At 44.0% G+C, this 13,724-nt stretch overlaps 1 protein-coding gene across 1 annotated transcript in view; it reads right to left on the bottom strand.

The window, feature by feature from the left end:
* The window catches only part of LOC147008628 (phosphatidylinositol-3,5-bisphosphate 3-phosphatase MTMR8-like), a 53,941-nt gene that overhangs the window by 23,083 nt on the left and 17,134 nt on the right, over positions 1 to 13,724 (bottom strand). The window contains exons 5-6 of the mRNA XM_085864486.1: positions 13,296 to 13,424; positions 1,239 to 1,379 (exon numbers count right to left, since the gene is read on the bottom strand). Of these exons, the coding sequence (XP_085720612.1) occupies positions 1,239 to 1,379; positions 13,296 to 13,424 (270 nt within the window). The remainder of the gene's footprint in view (positions 1 to 1,238; positions 1,380 to 13,295; positions 13,425 to 13,724) is intronic.

The following is a 13,724-nucleotide window of genomic DNA, read 5'->3' as shown; positions in this document are numbered from 1 at the left end:
TGCTCATCGGTCTAGAAAGGGTTACAAAACCATTTCTAAAAATGTTGGGCTCCAGCAATCCACTGTCAGGCAGATACTCTACTCATGGAGAAAATTCATCACTCTATTACGTTTACCAGGAGCGGTCGGTCGTCCAACAAGAATCACTCCAAGAGCAAGGCGTACAATAATCCAGGTCACAAAGAACTCTGGGAAATGTCTAAGGATATGCAGGTCTCTCTTGCATTGGTTAATATCAGCGTTCATGAGTCCACCATCAGGAAAACACTGAACAAGAATGGTGTGCATGGGCCGATAGCAAGGAGGAAACCACCGCTCTCCAAGAAGAACATTGTCGCCAGTCTCAAGTTTGCCAAAGACCACTTGGATTATCCAGAAGGCCATTGGAAGAATGTTCTGTGGGCAAATGAGTCGAAAGTGGAACGTTTTGGCTAAAATGAGAAACGTGATGGTTGGAAAAAAAACCAAACACTGCATTCCAACATAAGAACCTCATCCCAACTGTGAGGAATGGTGGTGGGAGTATCGTGGTTTGGGGCTGCTTCGCTGCCTCGGGACTAGGATGGCTTGCCATCATTGATAGAACCATGAATTCTGAATTTTACCAGAAAATTATACAGGAGAATGTCAGGGCATCTGTCCATGAGCTGAAGCTCAACAGAAAGTGGGTCATGCAGCAAGACACCGATCCTAAGCACACAAGTAAATCAACAACAGAATGGCCAAAGAAGAGATTATGTGTTTTGGAATGGCCAAGTCAAAATCCAAACCTTAAACCAATTGAAATGTTGTGGCAGAACCTGAAGCAAGCAGTTCATGCAAGAAAGTCCAGAAATATCTCTTAGTTGAAGCAGTTCTGTAAGGAGGAACGGGCCCAAATTCCTCCAAGCCGATGTGCAGGACTGATCCAGAGTTGCAGGAAATGCTTGGTTGAAGTTCTTGCTGCTCAAGGGGGGTGTCACCAGATACTGAATGTAAAGGTTCACATACTTTTTCCAACAAATAAATTGAATGTTGGATCGTTTTCCTCAATAAATGAATGAAAAAGTACATTTTTTTGTGTGCTATTTGTTTAATCAGGTTCTCTTTATCTATTATTTTGACTTCGATGAAGATCTGATCACATTTTAGGTCAAATTTATTCAGAAATACAGAAAAATCAAAAGGGTTCACAAACTTTTTCTCATCACTGTAGGCACAAGCAAAAGGCAAGTAGGATTTAAGATGAAAATATGCACCTTTGGCCTTGTGTCTACAACACATAGTGCATTTTGTCCAGTTCCAGGGTTGGCTTGGCGAATCGCCTCAAGGAGACCTTCATCTTCAAGGCATCGGGCACTGAAACCAGCCAGTGGTTGACTACTGCGACAGATAGCTGCCTGTAGACAGATATAAGAAACCGAAAATTTCACAAGATCAATGCATCCTTCCGCCTCTGTATTGGTCTGTTTGCCGCTTAAGTAAATATTGTCATGGCTGTTTAACCATCATAGATTTTAGTGGGTATTACTCATCTCCTCTCTGGTATAGGTAGCTAAGGAAGGTATTGAGAATTTAGCAAGGAGTTTGCATATTATGGACTACACTTTTTGAAAGTCACCAAGACATTTTTAACAAGCACATGAATTTTTTTTTCTTGCACATGAAACAGCAAGCTTTGTGTTCCACCCCCCGAAAGGCCAGCATACTTTCTGATGCAATGCCCTCCCAATGAAGCACATGGTGACAGCATGTAGTCAGATGCTCTTCTATCAATAATTAAAGGGAAATGAAATATCTCAAAGGTGGGTGTAATAAAATTAGATTACACAAGTCCCTCCCTTTACCACTCATGCTCTATCTTTCTCCTCACTAGCACAACAACCCCTCCCCCCTTCCCCTTCCACTTATCCCTCTTCCACCACTCTCCTGTCGATTTTCTCACCATCTGCTCCTCCTTCCTGTCCCTTCCCCATGGTAACCCTCATCCTGCACTCCCACTCCTCCAGCACCCATTTCTCATCCACGCTAAACAGCGTCAACCTTCAATATCAAGGGGCTCCAGTCTAACATTACAGATCTCCCCGTAGAGGTTGCTGCTGCTTCTTCAGATATTGCTTGCTTTACAGAGATATAGCTCACCATTTCCAAGGCATAAGCCTTTGGCCAAAACAGTTCACACCAAGGATGCAGTTGCAGACGTCCTTGGGGTTTTTGGAACATATCAAACCAATTCAGTATCAGGAAGCATATTTGGAGCTGAATATGTCAAACACCATATATTTTTTTAGGATTTTGAGAGAAGTAAATCTTGATCCTTAAAGCTTCTCATTCTCAGGGAGCAACCTCTTCCTTCTCTGCAGACCTTGGAATATGTCAATCAACCCTGATAAATCTTACACTCTCACAGCCTGAAACTTTGCATGCACACTAAGAAAACTCCAAGGAAGTGCATGACTGAAAATTGGGTGTTTGGGTTAAGTAGAATACCCCTTTTGAAGATAATTAACGGCCTTATATAATTATACGCTTTGTCAGGCACATCCTCGGTCACCGCTCTCTATGGGGTCTGAAGCCGCCATGTTTTTTGGCCTGCTCAACCATGCCTTGACTTGGAAGAGGCCACAGCGAATTCTTAATGATAGTCTCTTCTTTTTTTCTGCACTTTCCTCACCCATATTACCGAGCTGTAAGTAATATTACCGCTTTTGTAAGTGTGATAGTTTTCAAATTAGGAGCTTGGAGCAATTTCATGCATTTTACGATGCAATTTTCCATGATATACTCTCATAGACAAATTAAAGTATATCATCGAAATGTTATTTCGGCTTTGATGATCGGATATCGTCCGGACTAAATAAGTGTCGAAATCTGGAATGAAATCTGATAATTTAATGAAATAATGAGTCTTATAACTAGCCTATGTACCTATTTACTTTAAGCAAGCAAGGCTATGGTCCCTCCTTCTCTATCTATACACAAGAAAACGTGAAATTTCCAAAGCATTAAATGTATCTTTTTCTACTGTTTGGAGAATTATACTGAGTGAACAAAATATTTAGGAATGTGCCAAAATTAACCAGCTTCATTGAGCGATATGATGATGCATTCACTGCTCGACATCGCGCTCTGTCCCCCAGAGGGACTGCTTATCCATAGCATCTGCCAGATGCGTGTCTATATTTGTGGATGTTTCACGAGGTGCTCTACAGGGAATCAAAGTAAATCTGGTGAAAAACAGACGTTTTAAAACAAAGTTATAACATTTGCGCAGACCACGAACTGATGTACCATGTGACGCATGCACAGATGAGCAGGTAACATAGAAGATTATCTGCAATGTTTATTTCACGGGTGATTAAACTTTGTGATGTCTCCAGGGTTGTTCTCCATTAAACATCAACTCTTTTGTGGATAAAGTTATAATTTGAACGAATTCATTTTATTTCTTTAACTGCTGCAGGCGCGGTGAAGACCGGCTTTAAAGCTAAAGGGATACTTTATGGTTTGCAGCCACAACCTGGCCAGCCATTCCTCATCAACCATTTAATTGGAGTGCTTGCTTGAGTGCTTAAGCCACTTGACAAGCACACTGCAGTCGATAGTGGTACCAGTTCGTGTCCAGATCAGGATGTACAGGATGGTGATTGTTTTCAGACTGCGTTTATCTCCTCACACGTCCGGATGGTGTTTGCCTCCGGGTGGTATTTATCGTATGACCGTTTTCAGACATTTTGTTTTTTCCGTCTTCACTGTTATTCTATGGAGAAGCATTTTGATGAGATGGTATGAATCGTAATTCATGCTTAACCACACGTCTGCCTTCCCTTCCTCTCACCTCTCGCTGCCTTCCCTTCCCCCACTCCTCCCTCCTCGCTCCCCCATCCCTCCTTGCTCCCCCATCCCTCCTTACTCTCCCTCCCTCCTCGCTCCTCCACCTTTCCTCACTCTCCCTCCCTCCACCTCCTCACTCTCCCCCCTCTCTTCCCCTCCCCTCTTTCCCTCCCCCATCCCTTTATTAGTCCTGTCAGTGAAGCGACGGGTGGTATTTGCTAGTTCATAAATATATAATCAATAACACTATTCTTGATTGTGTCTTGTTCGGTAATGAGGCAAATTTTCATTTTGAGAGCAGTGTGAACAAGCATGTCAGTCCATTTCTGGGGAAATAATACAAAATGCACTTTTTGACTTTCTACAATGTCGTATAAGAGTTATTCAATGAAGAGGCAGAAGAATTCAATAAACTTTCACACTTTTATGTCACTTCATAACAAACACATAAATGCTAACCCATGTTCATGGTTAATGCCTATTTTAATTGGAATCCTCTTTATTACCCGAGTTGTTGTACAGTAAAATATGCTTTCGTCTTATGTAGGACATCTTGAATCGAGAATTGAATCGAGAACACTAGTCTTCATGAAGACTAGTGTGTACTGTATATAAGGTAGCAGGTGCAATTGTCTGCTTATTGCTCATCACATCTACAGTTAATCTACATTTTAATTTCTATCTGGCAATCTAGAGGCTAATGTGCAAGTTCATGTTTCATGACAGACATTTCCTTGTGATACAGAAACGTTGATCGTGTTTGATTCTAATTAGAGGATTGTCACAGGATGAGAAGTGATTCTTGTGAAAGAAGATTCAACATAAATGAGTGTGCAGAAACGTATATAGATTGAATGCAATACAAGGTAAAAGCGCCAAATTGGAAGGATCAACATGACGAATGTGATATATAAATGATGCAACTTGGATCGGAATGTTCACTGATAAGTCATTTACCAATGTGAGTAGTGAACGAGAGACGGTCCCGCATTGAAATTTCGTAAAATTCGGTCAACCGAAAAGGTCTACACAGGCCAATAGGCCAATTTGAGCCAAATTTTCTGAAATCCTCAACTTTCATCCGATTGACTTGAAATTTGAACAGGATTTGCATATCACGTCAGTGAATTCAACCACCTATTACTTTTGAGGTTATATTAGGCCAAAACATCAACATAGGCTGTGGTGAATTAACGTGAATCAAGGGACATGACGCGGGATCACATGTTGTGCGTCTCGCGTATAAGGGGATGTCTCTCTGCGGCACGAGTGATTGTCCCCGGGGCATTGCTATTGACATCGGCTGTCCACTTGATGCTCGTTAACTGAAGGTGCTCATTGACTGGTGAGAATGGAGATTATATCGAACTCCGTGCTTACGCGGATTAGTCTGCAATGGTTAACTGCACATGTATACGTTTCTGCTTATGTACTCCTAGCTGAACCTGTATTTCCTGGTGTGTCCACAGAAGCGGCTCCAATCAAATGGAATAAAGCCTAAACTCTGAAGGTTCATCTCTCGCTCTCATTTCAATTTATTCCATTTGATTTTCTCGGCTCTCTCAACCAAAGATGGACAAGATCTACAAACCAGAGAGGTTCGACGCAGACCCAAACACGACTGACGCAGAAATGAAATGGTCACATTGGTTCTGCTCCTTCTCACACTATCTGACCATCATCGCGGAGGGAGCTGACAAATTTGCCGCTCTCGTGAATCATGTCTCGCCCGGCGTATACAGGCTCTTCTCGGGGTGCGACACTTACGAAGCAGCGATTGACGTACTGCAGGCGCTCTACGTGAAGCCCAAGAACGAGGTATACATACGACATCTTCTCAACACACGCAAGCAAGCAGCCGGGGAGACAATCGATCAGTTCCTGCAAGCTCTGAATCAGCTGGGAAAAGACGGCAGCTTCCGGGCCGTAAGCGCCGAGGAACACCGAAAGGAAGCGACACGGGAGGCATTCATCCAAGGACTCAGATCAGCCCACATACGGCAACGCTTACTAGAGAAAGCGCAACCCACTCTTGACAAGGTAGTCGATCAGGCTCGAGCGATGGATACGGCTCAGCAGCAATCTGAGTCATTTGGGACACCGATGCTGCTCATGAACGCTGCTACGATGGGAACCCAAGGAACCCCACTGGCACAGACTCAGCCAGACATGAGGGATGGAGAAACACCCGAGGAGCCGGATACCCAGACCTCGTCAAACTCCTCAGCAACTGCTCCGGTCGGTAAATGCTTCTTTGTGGGTACAAAAGGCATCCTCGTCAAAAATGTCCAGCCAGAGATGCCACATGCATGAATTGCGACAAGAAAGGGCATTATGCCAGGGTATGTAAATCTACTCTAAGGAGGAATAAACCCACTTCTGCGGCTCTCTACTCGCAAAATAAATTGACTGCAGCCTCTCCGGGGGAATCTATCCAAGGCTATCATCAACGTGCGAATTAACGGGCATATGGCTGAGGCACTGATTGATACCGGTAGCTCTGAAAGTTTCGTCAACAGCTCGCTAGTGAAGGGCAGGAAATGGGTAATCCACCCGACTGACAATACGGTATGCATGGCCGCCACCTCACTACAATCCCGCGTACGAGGGTACTGCAATGTTGAATTGGACGTAAAAGGGTACACGCATCGGGATGTAAAGGTGCTGGTGCTTCGTGATTTGTGCGCAGACGTAATTCTGGGTCATAATGTCCTCAAGCAGCACACGAGCATCGAAATACCCTTTGGAGGAAGCAAGCCTCGTCTAATTTTAAATGCGCTGACCACCGCGGAGGTGACGTCCCCCCAGCTGTTCGCTAACTTGTCGCCGGTCTGCAAACCGATAGCGATCAAATCGCGGCGATATACCACTGCTGACATGAATTTCATCACTTCAGAAACCAAGCGATTACTGGAGGAGGGAATTATAGAACCGAGCGATTCGCCATGGCGCGCACAGGTGTTAGTGACCAGCAGTCAGAACCATAAGAGACGGATGGTTGTCGATTATTCCCAAACGGTCAATCGCTTCACCCAACTCGACGCCTACCCCCTGCCGCGCATAGATGAGATGGTCGAACGCGTGGCCAATTATAAGGTATTCAGTACCATCGACTTGCGAAGCGCCTATCATCAAATTCCCATCCGAGAGGAAGACAAACCGTACACTGCATTCCAGGCAGGGCGGGGCCTCTACCAGTTCAGAAGGATACCATTCGGTGTCACGAATGGAGTAGCTTGCTTCCAACGGGTTATGGACGACATCATCTCAGATGAAAACCTCGAAGACACTTTTGTTTACGTGGATAATGTCACAGTGTGCGGTAGGGATCAGAGGGAACATGATAGGAATCTGGACAGATTCTTGAGCATTGCTGGAAAATATAATCTGACTCTCAACTACGAGAAATGCGTATTCTCGGCAAGGTCAATTGACCTTCTCGGCTACACGATAGCCAACGGCACAATTAAGCCTGATCCTGAGCGATTGCGCCCGCTCCGTGAGCTTCCACCACCTCAGGACTTGCAGACAATGCGCCGGGTGATCGGGATGTTCGCTTACTATGCAAGATGGATTTCGCAATACTCCGAGAAAATATATCCCCTAGTGCATTGCAAAAACTTTCCACCAGATGCCGCTGTCGTGAAAGCTTTCCACGATCTCAAGGATGATATCAGTAAGTCCGTGGTTTTATCGATCGACAGCTCGGTGCCCTTCGTGGTGGAAACCGACGCTTCAAATCACGCCATAGCTGCAACACTTAATCAGTCTGGGCGGCCGGTCGCTTTCTTCTCGAGAACTCTCTCTAGAAGCGAGCAGAGACACTCGGCAATAGAGAAGGAGGCGTACGCCATCGTCGAAGCGCTGCGTAAATGGAGACATTATTTACTGGGAAACCACTTCACGCTCGTTACGGACCAACGATCCGTGGCTTTCATGTTTGATGGGAAAAATAACGGGAAAATTAAGAATGAAAAAATTATGAGATGGCGGATAGACCTAGCCTGCTACAGGTACGACATTGTTTACCGGCCCGGGAAGGAAAACCCTGCTGCAGATACCTTCTCCCGGGTCTACAGTTCGGCAACAATCAGTCAGGCTTTGCAAGACCTCCATGTGTCTCTGTGCCACCCAGGGGTAACCAGGATGGCACATTTCGTACGCAGAACAAAATCTTCCCTATTCTGTTGAAGATATTAAACAAATGAATGCTTCATGCCCTGTTTGTGCTGAACTAAAACCCAGATTCTTTGGCGCGGCATCTGGGAGACTGATCAAGGCTACTTCCCCCTTCGACAGCCTAAACATCGCCTTCCACAGGCCCCTGCCCACCGAGACAGACAACAGATACATATTCACCGTTGTTGATGAATATTCAAGGTTCCCTTTCGCGTTTCCGTGCTCGGATATGACCTCGGGCACTGTCGTAAAATGTCTGTCTGACGTCTTCGCTATGTTTGGGAGACCTTCGTACATACATTCAGACAGAGGGCCGTGTTTCATGTCGGCCGGGCTAAAACAATTCCTATTAGAGCACGGCATAGCAACTAGTCGAACGACGGGTTACAACCCACAGGGGAACGGGCAGGTGGAAAGGTATAATGGAGTTATTTGGAAAGCCATAACTCTGGCGCTGAAATCGAGAGGACTGGGCCCCGAGCGATGGGAGGTTGCTCTTCCTGACGCAATGAATTCCATACGCTCTTTGCTCTGCACGTCCACAAATGCCACTCCTCACGAACGTATGTTTACTCACCAACGACGTTATGTTGACAGTCAAACGGTGCCCAACTGGCTGACCCACCCCGGTACAGTGTTCATGAAACGCCCGGTACGACAAAGCAAGTATGAACCGCTGGTGGAGGGGGTCGAACTCATTGACACTAATCCAGAGTATGCTCATGTCAGGCTCCCGGATGGCAGGGAGACCACTGTGTCGGTTCGCCATCTGGCTCCCGCCGGTACTCCTCCCGCCGGTACACCACCTCCTGGCTCTCCTCCTTCTGACATTTCCCCCCCAGGAACTCCGCCAGGCGACGGGGCTGCCGTGTTCCCCGAGGGCGATCGAGGAGTCATCCCCGGCACAAGTCGAGGCTCACCAAGAGGATCGGGAGTCTCCCTCAAGTGAAACTGCCGTTTACTCCCGGAGAGGTCGACGAATAAGGCCCCCTCGACGACTCAATCTGTAAAGGGGATTATCGGCATTCTCGCTGCTCATGCTCCTATATGCCCATTATATCATATATCGATGCTCATTTCCATGCTCCTACAACTCAAAATAATCACTGCTTGGCATGTATGCTCCTGTAGATCTATTAGTCCGCGTTGCTTGAAATGTATACTCCTATAGAGCTAAAGCAATCATGGTGTGTAAGATGGGCCCCTAGTTACATTTTAAAGGTGAGGAGAATGTGGTGAATTAACGTGAATCAAGGGACATGACGCGGGATCACATGTTGTGTGTCTCGCGTATAAGGGGAGGTCTCTCTGCGGCACGAGTGATTGTCCCCGGGGCATTGCTATTGACATCGGCTGTCCACTTGATGCTCGTTAACTGAAGGTGCTCATTGACTGGTGAGAATGGAGATTATATCGAACTCCGTGCTTACGCGGATTTAGTCTGCAATGGTTAACTGCACATGTATACGTTTCTGCTTATGTACTCCTAGCTGAACCTGTATTTCCTGGTGTGTCCACAGAAGCGGCTCCAATCAAATGGAATAAAGCCTAAACTCTGAAGGTTCATCTCTCGCTCTCATTTCATAGGCCATAAGGTCAACCCAAAATAGGTCCAATTTTTAAATTGTTGCTAAAATTGTCAATTTTCATCCGATTGACTTGAAATTTGAAGACCATTTGGATATCAGGTCGCTGAATTCAACCGCCTATTAATTTGGAGATCAACTTTGGCCAAAAGGCCAATTTAGGCCAAATTTTCTTTAAAAATCCTCAATTTTAATCCAATTGACTTGAAATTTGAAAACCATTTGCATATGAGGTCGCTAAACTCAACCACTTGTTAATTTTGAGGAAAACATAGGCCAAAAGGTCAACTTAGGCCAATTTGGGCCAAATTTTCTAAAATCCTCAATTTTAATCCGATTGGCTTGAAATTTGAAGAGCATTTTCATGTCAGGTCGCTGAATTCAAACATCGATTAATTTTGAGGAACACATAGGCCAAAAGGCTGCTGTTCTCATCAATGATCTCTCCGACTCTCTGGAAAATCCTCTTTATCTCTTTGCTGATGACTCCACCCTCTGCCGTACCATTTGGCATCCCTCAGACCAGCAAGCAGCAGCTTCTTCGCTCTCTGCAGATGTGGGTCAAATCACAAACTGGTTCAACACGTGGAACATGTCTTTCAATCCTGACAAATCTCGCAGTCTCACTACGTCTCTCCAAAAGGACCGTTTGGAACCCCCCCCCTCCCCCAATCTACTTTCTCACCAATCTTCTGGAAGAAGTCCTTTCTTTCAAGCTTCTGGGTCTCACTATCTGCCATGATCTTTCCTGGGAAAGCCACGTTTACAACCTGGCCTCCAAAGCCAGTCGCCGACTGGGAATCCTCCGTGGAGCAAAGTCCTCCCTCGGCCTACCTGAGCTTCTGACCACATGCAAAGCTTTCGTCCGCAGCCTGATTGAGTACTGCTCTCCCTCTGGGCTGGTGCTCCTGCCTCTCACCTTTCTTGGCTTCACGCAGTGGAAACCAAATCATTTCAGATCATTAGTATCTCCCACGATGAGGCAGGGTCTTTGGGCCTCTTACTCTCTCACCGCAGGCAGGTCAGTAGTCTTTCTTTCTTCCACTGTCTCTTCTCTGGCTTAGCCCCCCTCCCCACTTTGCTGAGATTTGTCCCCACCATATTTCCGCAGGGGGCTCAAGGTCTGCCAACAACTCCCTTCTGGTAAAACTACCAAAATCACGAATCACTGCTCACCTTCACTCTTTCATTCCTCTTTTTCCCCACCTTTGGAATAAACTCCCTCACTCTCTTCATTCCCATTCTTCCCTCCAGGCTTTCAAAACAGCTGTTCACCACCACCACCTCTTATCGTTCCCTATACAAATCCTCGATCTTTTCTACACCCGTTAATCCCCCCCAAACCCACCACCTTCAAATTCCCTGCTTTCCTTCCAGAAAGCCCCTGTAATGTCCATCTTCTCTTCCCCATGTTCCCTGCCCCATCCCTCTCCCTTCCACAGATCTAATGTCTCTGTTCCTCTAAACAGCTTGGATCTAAACAAACAGATCAAAACAAACAAACAGCTTGGTCAAACAAACAGATCCTCAAAACAAACAGATCTAAACAGCTTGGTTCCTCACTGTTTTGTCCTTCCCACGCCCCTCTTGTCTCATGCCTCCCTTGCTGTGCATTGTGTGTTATCTCTCATATGAGCCTTGACAAGGTATACATAACAAAACAAAAAAATGTCAAAATACACCAAAATGCCAATTTCGGCAAAATTTTCTCAATCCTCAATTTTCATCCGATTCAGTTGATGCCATTACTAAATCTATGCATGAAAGCTGCATGGCAATACAAATTCCAAGTTCATTAAAATAAAGATGAAGGAAAAAATTATTTACAGAGTAAAAAAATGTTTTGTCCAGAACATGCAGTTAACAAGAAAAAGAGCAATCAGATTGCAGACGCTTGTTTTATTGTGGTGTTTGTTTACTGGTGTGCTACGTAATGAATAAGAGACATAATTAGAACTGCCACTTTATAACTGCTGGCAGTGATGATCGGGTACCAAGACGTCCCACTTTGATGCATCCCCGCTTTGATCAGACACCTGACCCTGATCCATGACATTTATTATTATTAATTTGAATTCAGAATGGGATTAAAATACATTCAATTTACATCAAATGGAAGACCCAATCAGTACGGTCCTGCATTGGAGTAATCAGAAGGAATCCAAACAAGCAAAAAATAAAGATGAAGCCGTCAGGAGGAACTTGGATAGGATTTGCATTTCAGCTGCTACTCCTCTACCCTCAAACCCATCCAGGCACAGCCAAGTGAGCCTTATCTGTAAAAAAATTAATAAATAAATAAAAACACCCCAGATCAAAAAAATAATAATTCTTGCTGCACGACCATGTGTCTGATGAAGTTGAAATTTAAAAGTTGTATTCCCCATCACTACTAGATAATAATTGTGAAGTTTCACTTCGATTGATTAAGCAGTTCCCAGAGAAAACATGATTTAATATTATTCTTCAATCCAATATGGCTGCCAAACCATATGGCCTATCAATTATTCCTTAACAAACCTGAACACCCATAGCTTGGGGAACATTTGTGTGATGTTTCTCCTTCATCTGTCGAGCCGTTCTGGAGAATAATATTTTTTATACTATATAAATCTTTTTCATATATAAAATATATATATTTAAATTTTCTATTATATAAATCTTCTGGAGAAGAATATTTTTTATATAAATCCGATATGGCTGCCAAACCATGCGAACAATGACATCATATGTGTAAACCTTGTGTTCCTCATGCATATGCGATCATATGTGTAAAGTTTCACCTCATTGTGTTCAGCCACTTCAGAGAAGAAGATTTTTGAAGGTGTAAAAAAAAAACAATATGGCTGTCGAATCATGTGACTGATGATGTCATCAAAAATTTTTTGTTTGGACCATTTTATCCCGAGCGGACCCTCAAAAATTTTCATATTGGTCAGATGTAGCATTCTACATATGCAATTATGACATAACGAAGGCACATATGACGTCATAAAAATCACACTTATTCCGCATGAGGAGTACTTGTTATGTGCCAAGTTTGAATTTTTTTCTTGATGCGGTTTCAGAGATAGAGGTCCAAAATTTTTCCGTTTTTCCAATATGGCTACCACACCACTTGACCTATGACATAATTATCATTACAACATTCTACATGAGTAGTCGCTCCTACGGTGAAAATTTTGTCTCTATCCGACAAGTAATTACGGAGAAAAACACAAGTTCTGTGCGGACAAACATACAAACACAGAGGCAGACAAACAAGCAAACAGATGCAAATGCAATACCGTCCCCTTCGGTGATGGCAATAATCATTGTACACTTCTTTTCTAATCGCCCAAACCAATGCAGTTAGTTCAGGTTTTTGAGAAATTTAAATGATGCTTTATATTGTTAACAATTTGAAGTACCAGGTTTTAATTCAGCTTATTATTACCTTACAAAAAATGCTCAGCTTCCAATGCATTTTTGATCTGGATTGGTGAAAAAATAATTGGAGCAGTTAAGAATGCTTTGGAGGTAAATGGAAATAAGAAATCAAAAGTTGTAACATAATTGTTCTCCTGATAGATAAAAGCGATGTAAATAGCAATGACTCCAAGAGCTTCTCTCTCTCTGCCCATTGACTAAGTGGCTTCCTAACTGATTCCTAACCCTATCGCATGCTTCAATCCGAAAGGAAATTTGTAACGAGCAAAATATCCGGCACGTCCTCACCCCATTGTTGACGTGCAAGTACGAAAGAACAGGAAAGCGGCCCCTGCTACGAAAACGAGAGCTTCCAAGCAGTGTGATGTCAGACACTCCAACAGGAACATACAGCTTTGCAGGATAGGTTTCACATACCTGAAGAAGAACATAAAACACAAGCTGAGCATGCAATTATGATGCATTATAAAAACAAGTCAAAAAGGTCATCTTTTCCTGAAACAGCCTTCAAGATTGAATTTTTTTTCTCAAACAAGCTCGCCCTTCATTGATAATGCATCCATTAGATGTCATCCCACTCTTTTCCCTTTGTCTCATTTTGTCTTCGTTGACCCTTCCCTCTCCAACCCTCCTATTATTTCACTCTTTCATGAGTTTCAATACCTGTATTGAATGTCTTCATGAATATGCTTATTTTCAGCCATGGTTTGCAATCCG

The sequence above is a fragment of the Eptatretus burgeri genome, chromosome 18, assembly GCF_056783735.1.
Source record: "Eptatretus burgeri isolate ZD-2024b chromosome 18, Ebu_testis_v1, whole genome shotgun sequence".
Lineage (NCBI taxonomy): Eukaryota > Metazoa > Chordata > Myxini > Myxiniformes > Myxinidae > Eptatretus > Eptatretus burgeri.
Note: the sequence above shows the minus strand (reverse complement) of the source record. Positions and strands in the feature narration are given on the sequence as shown.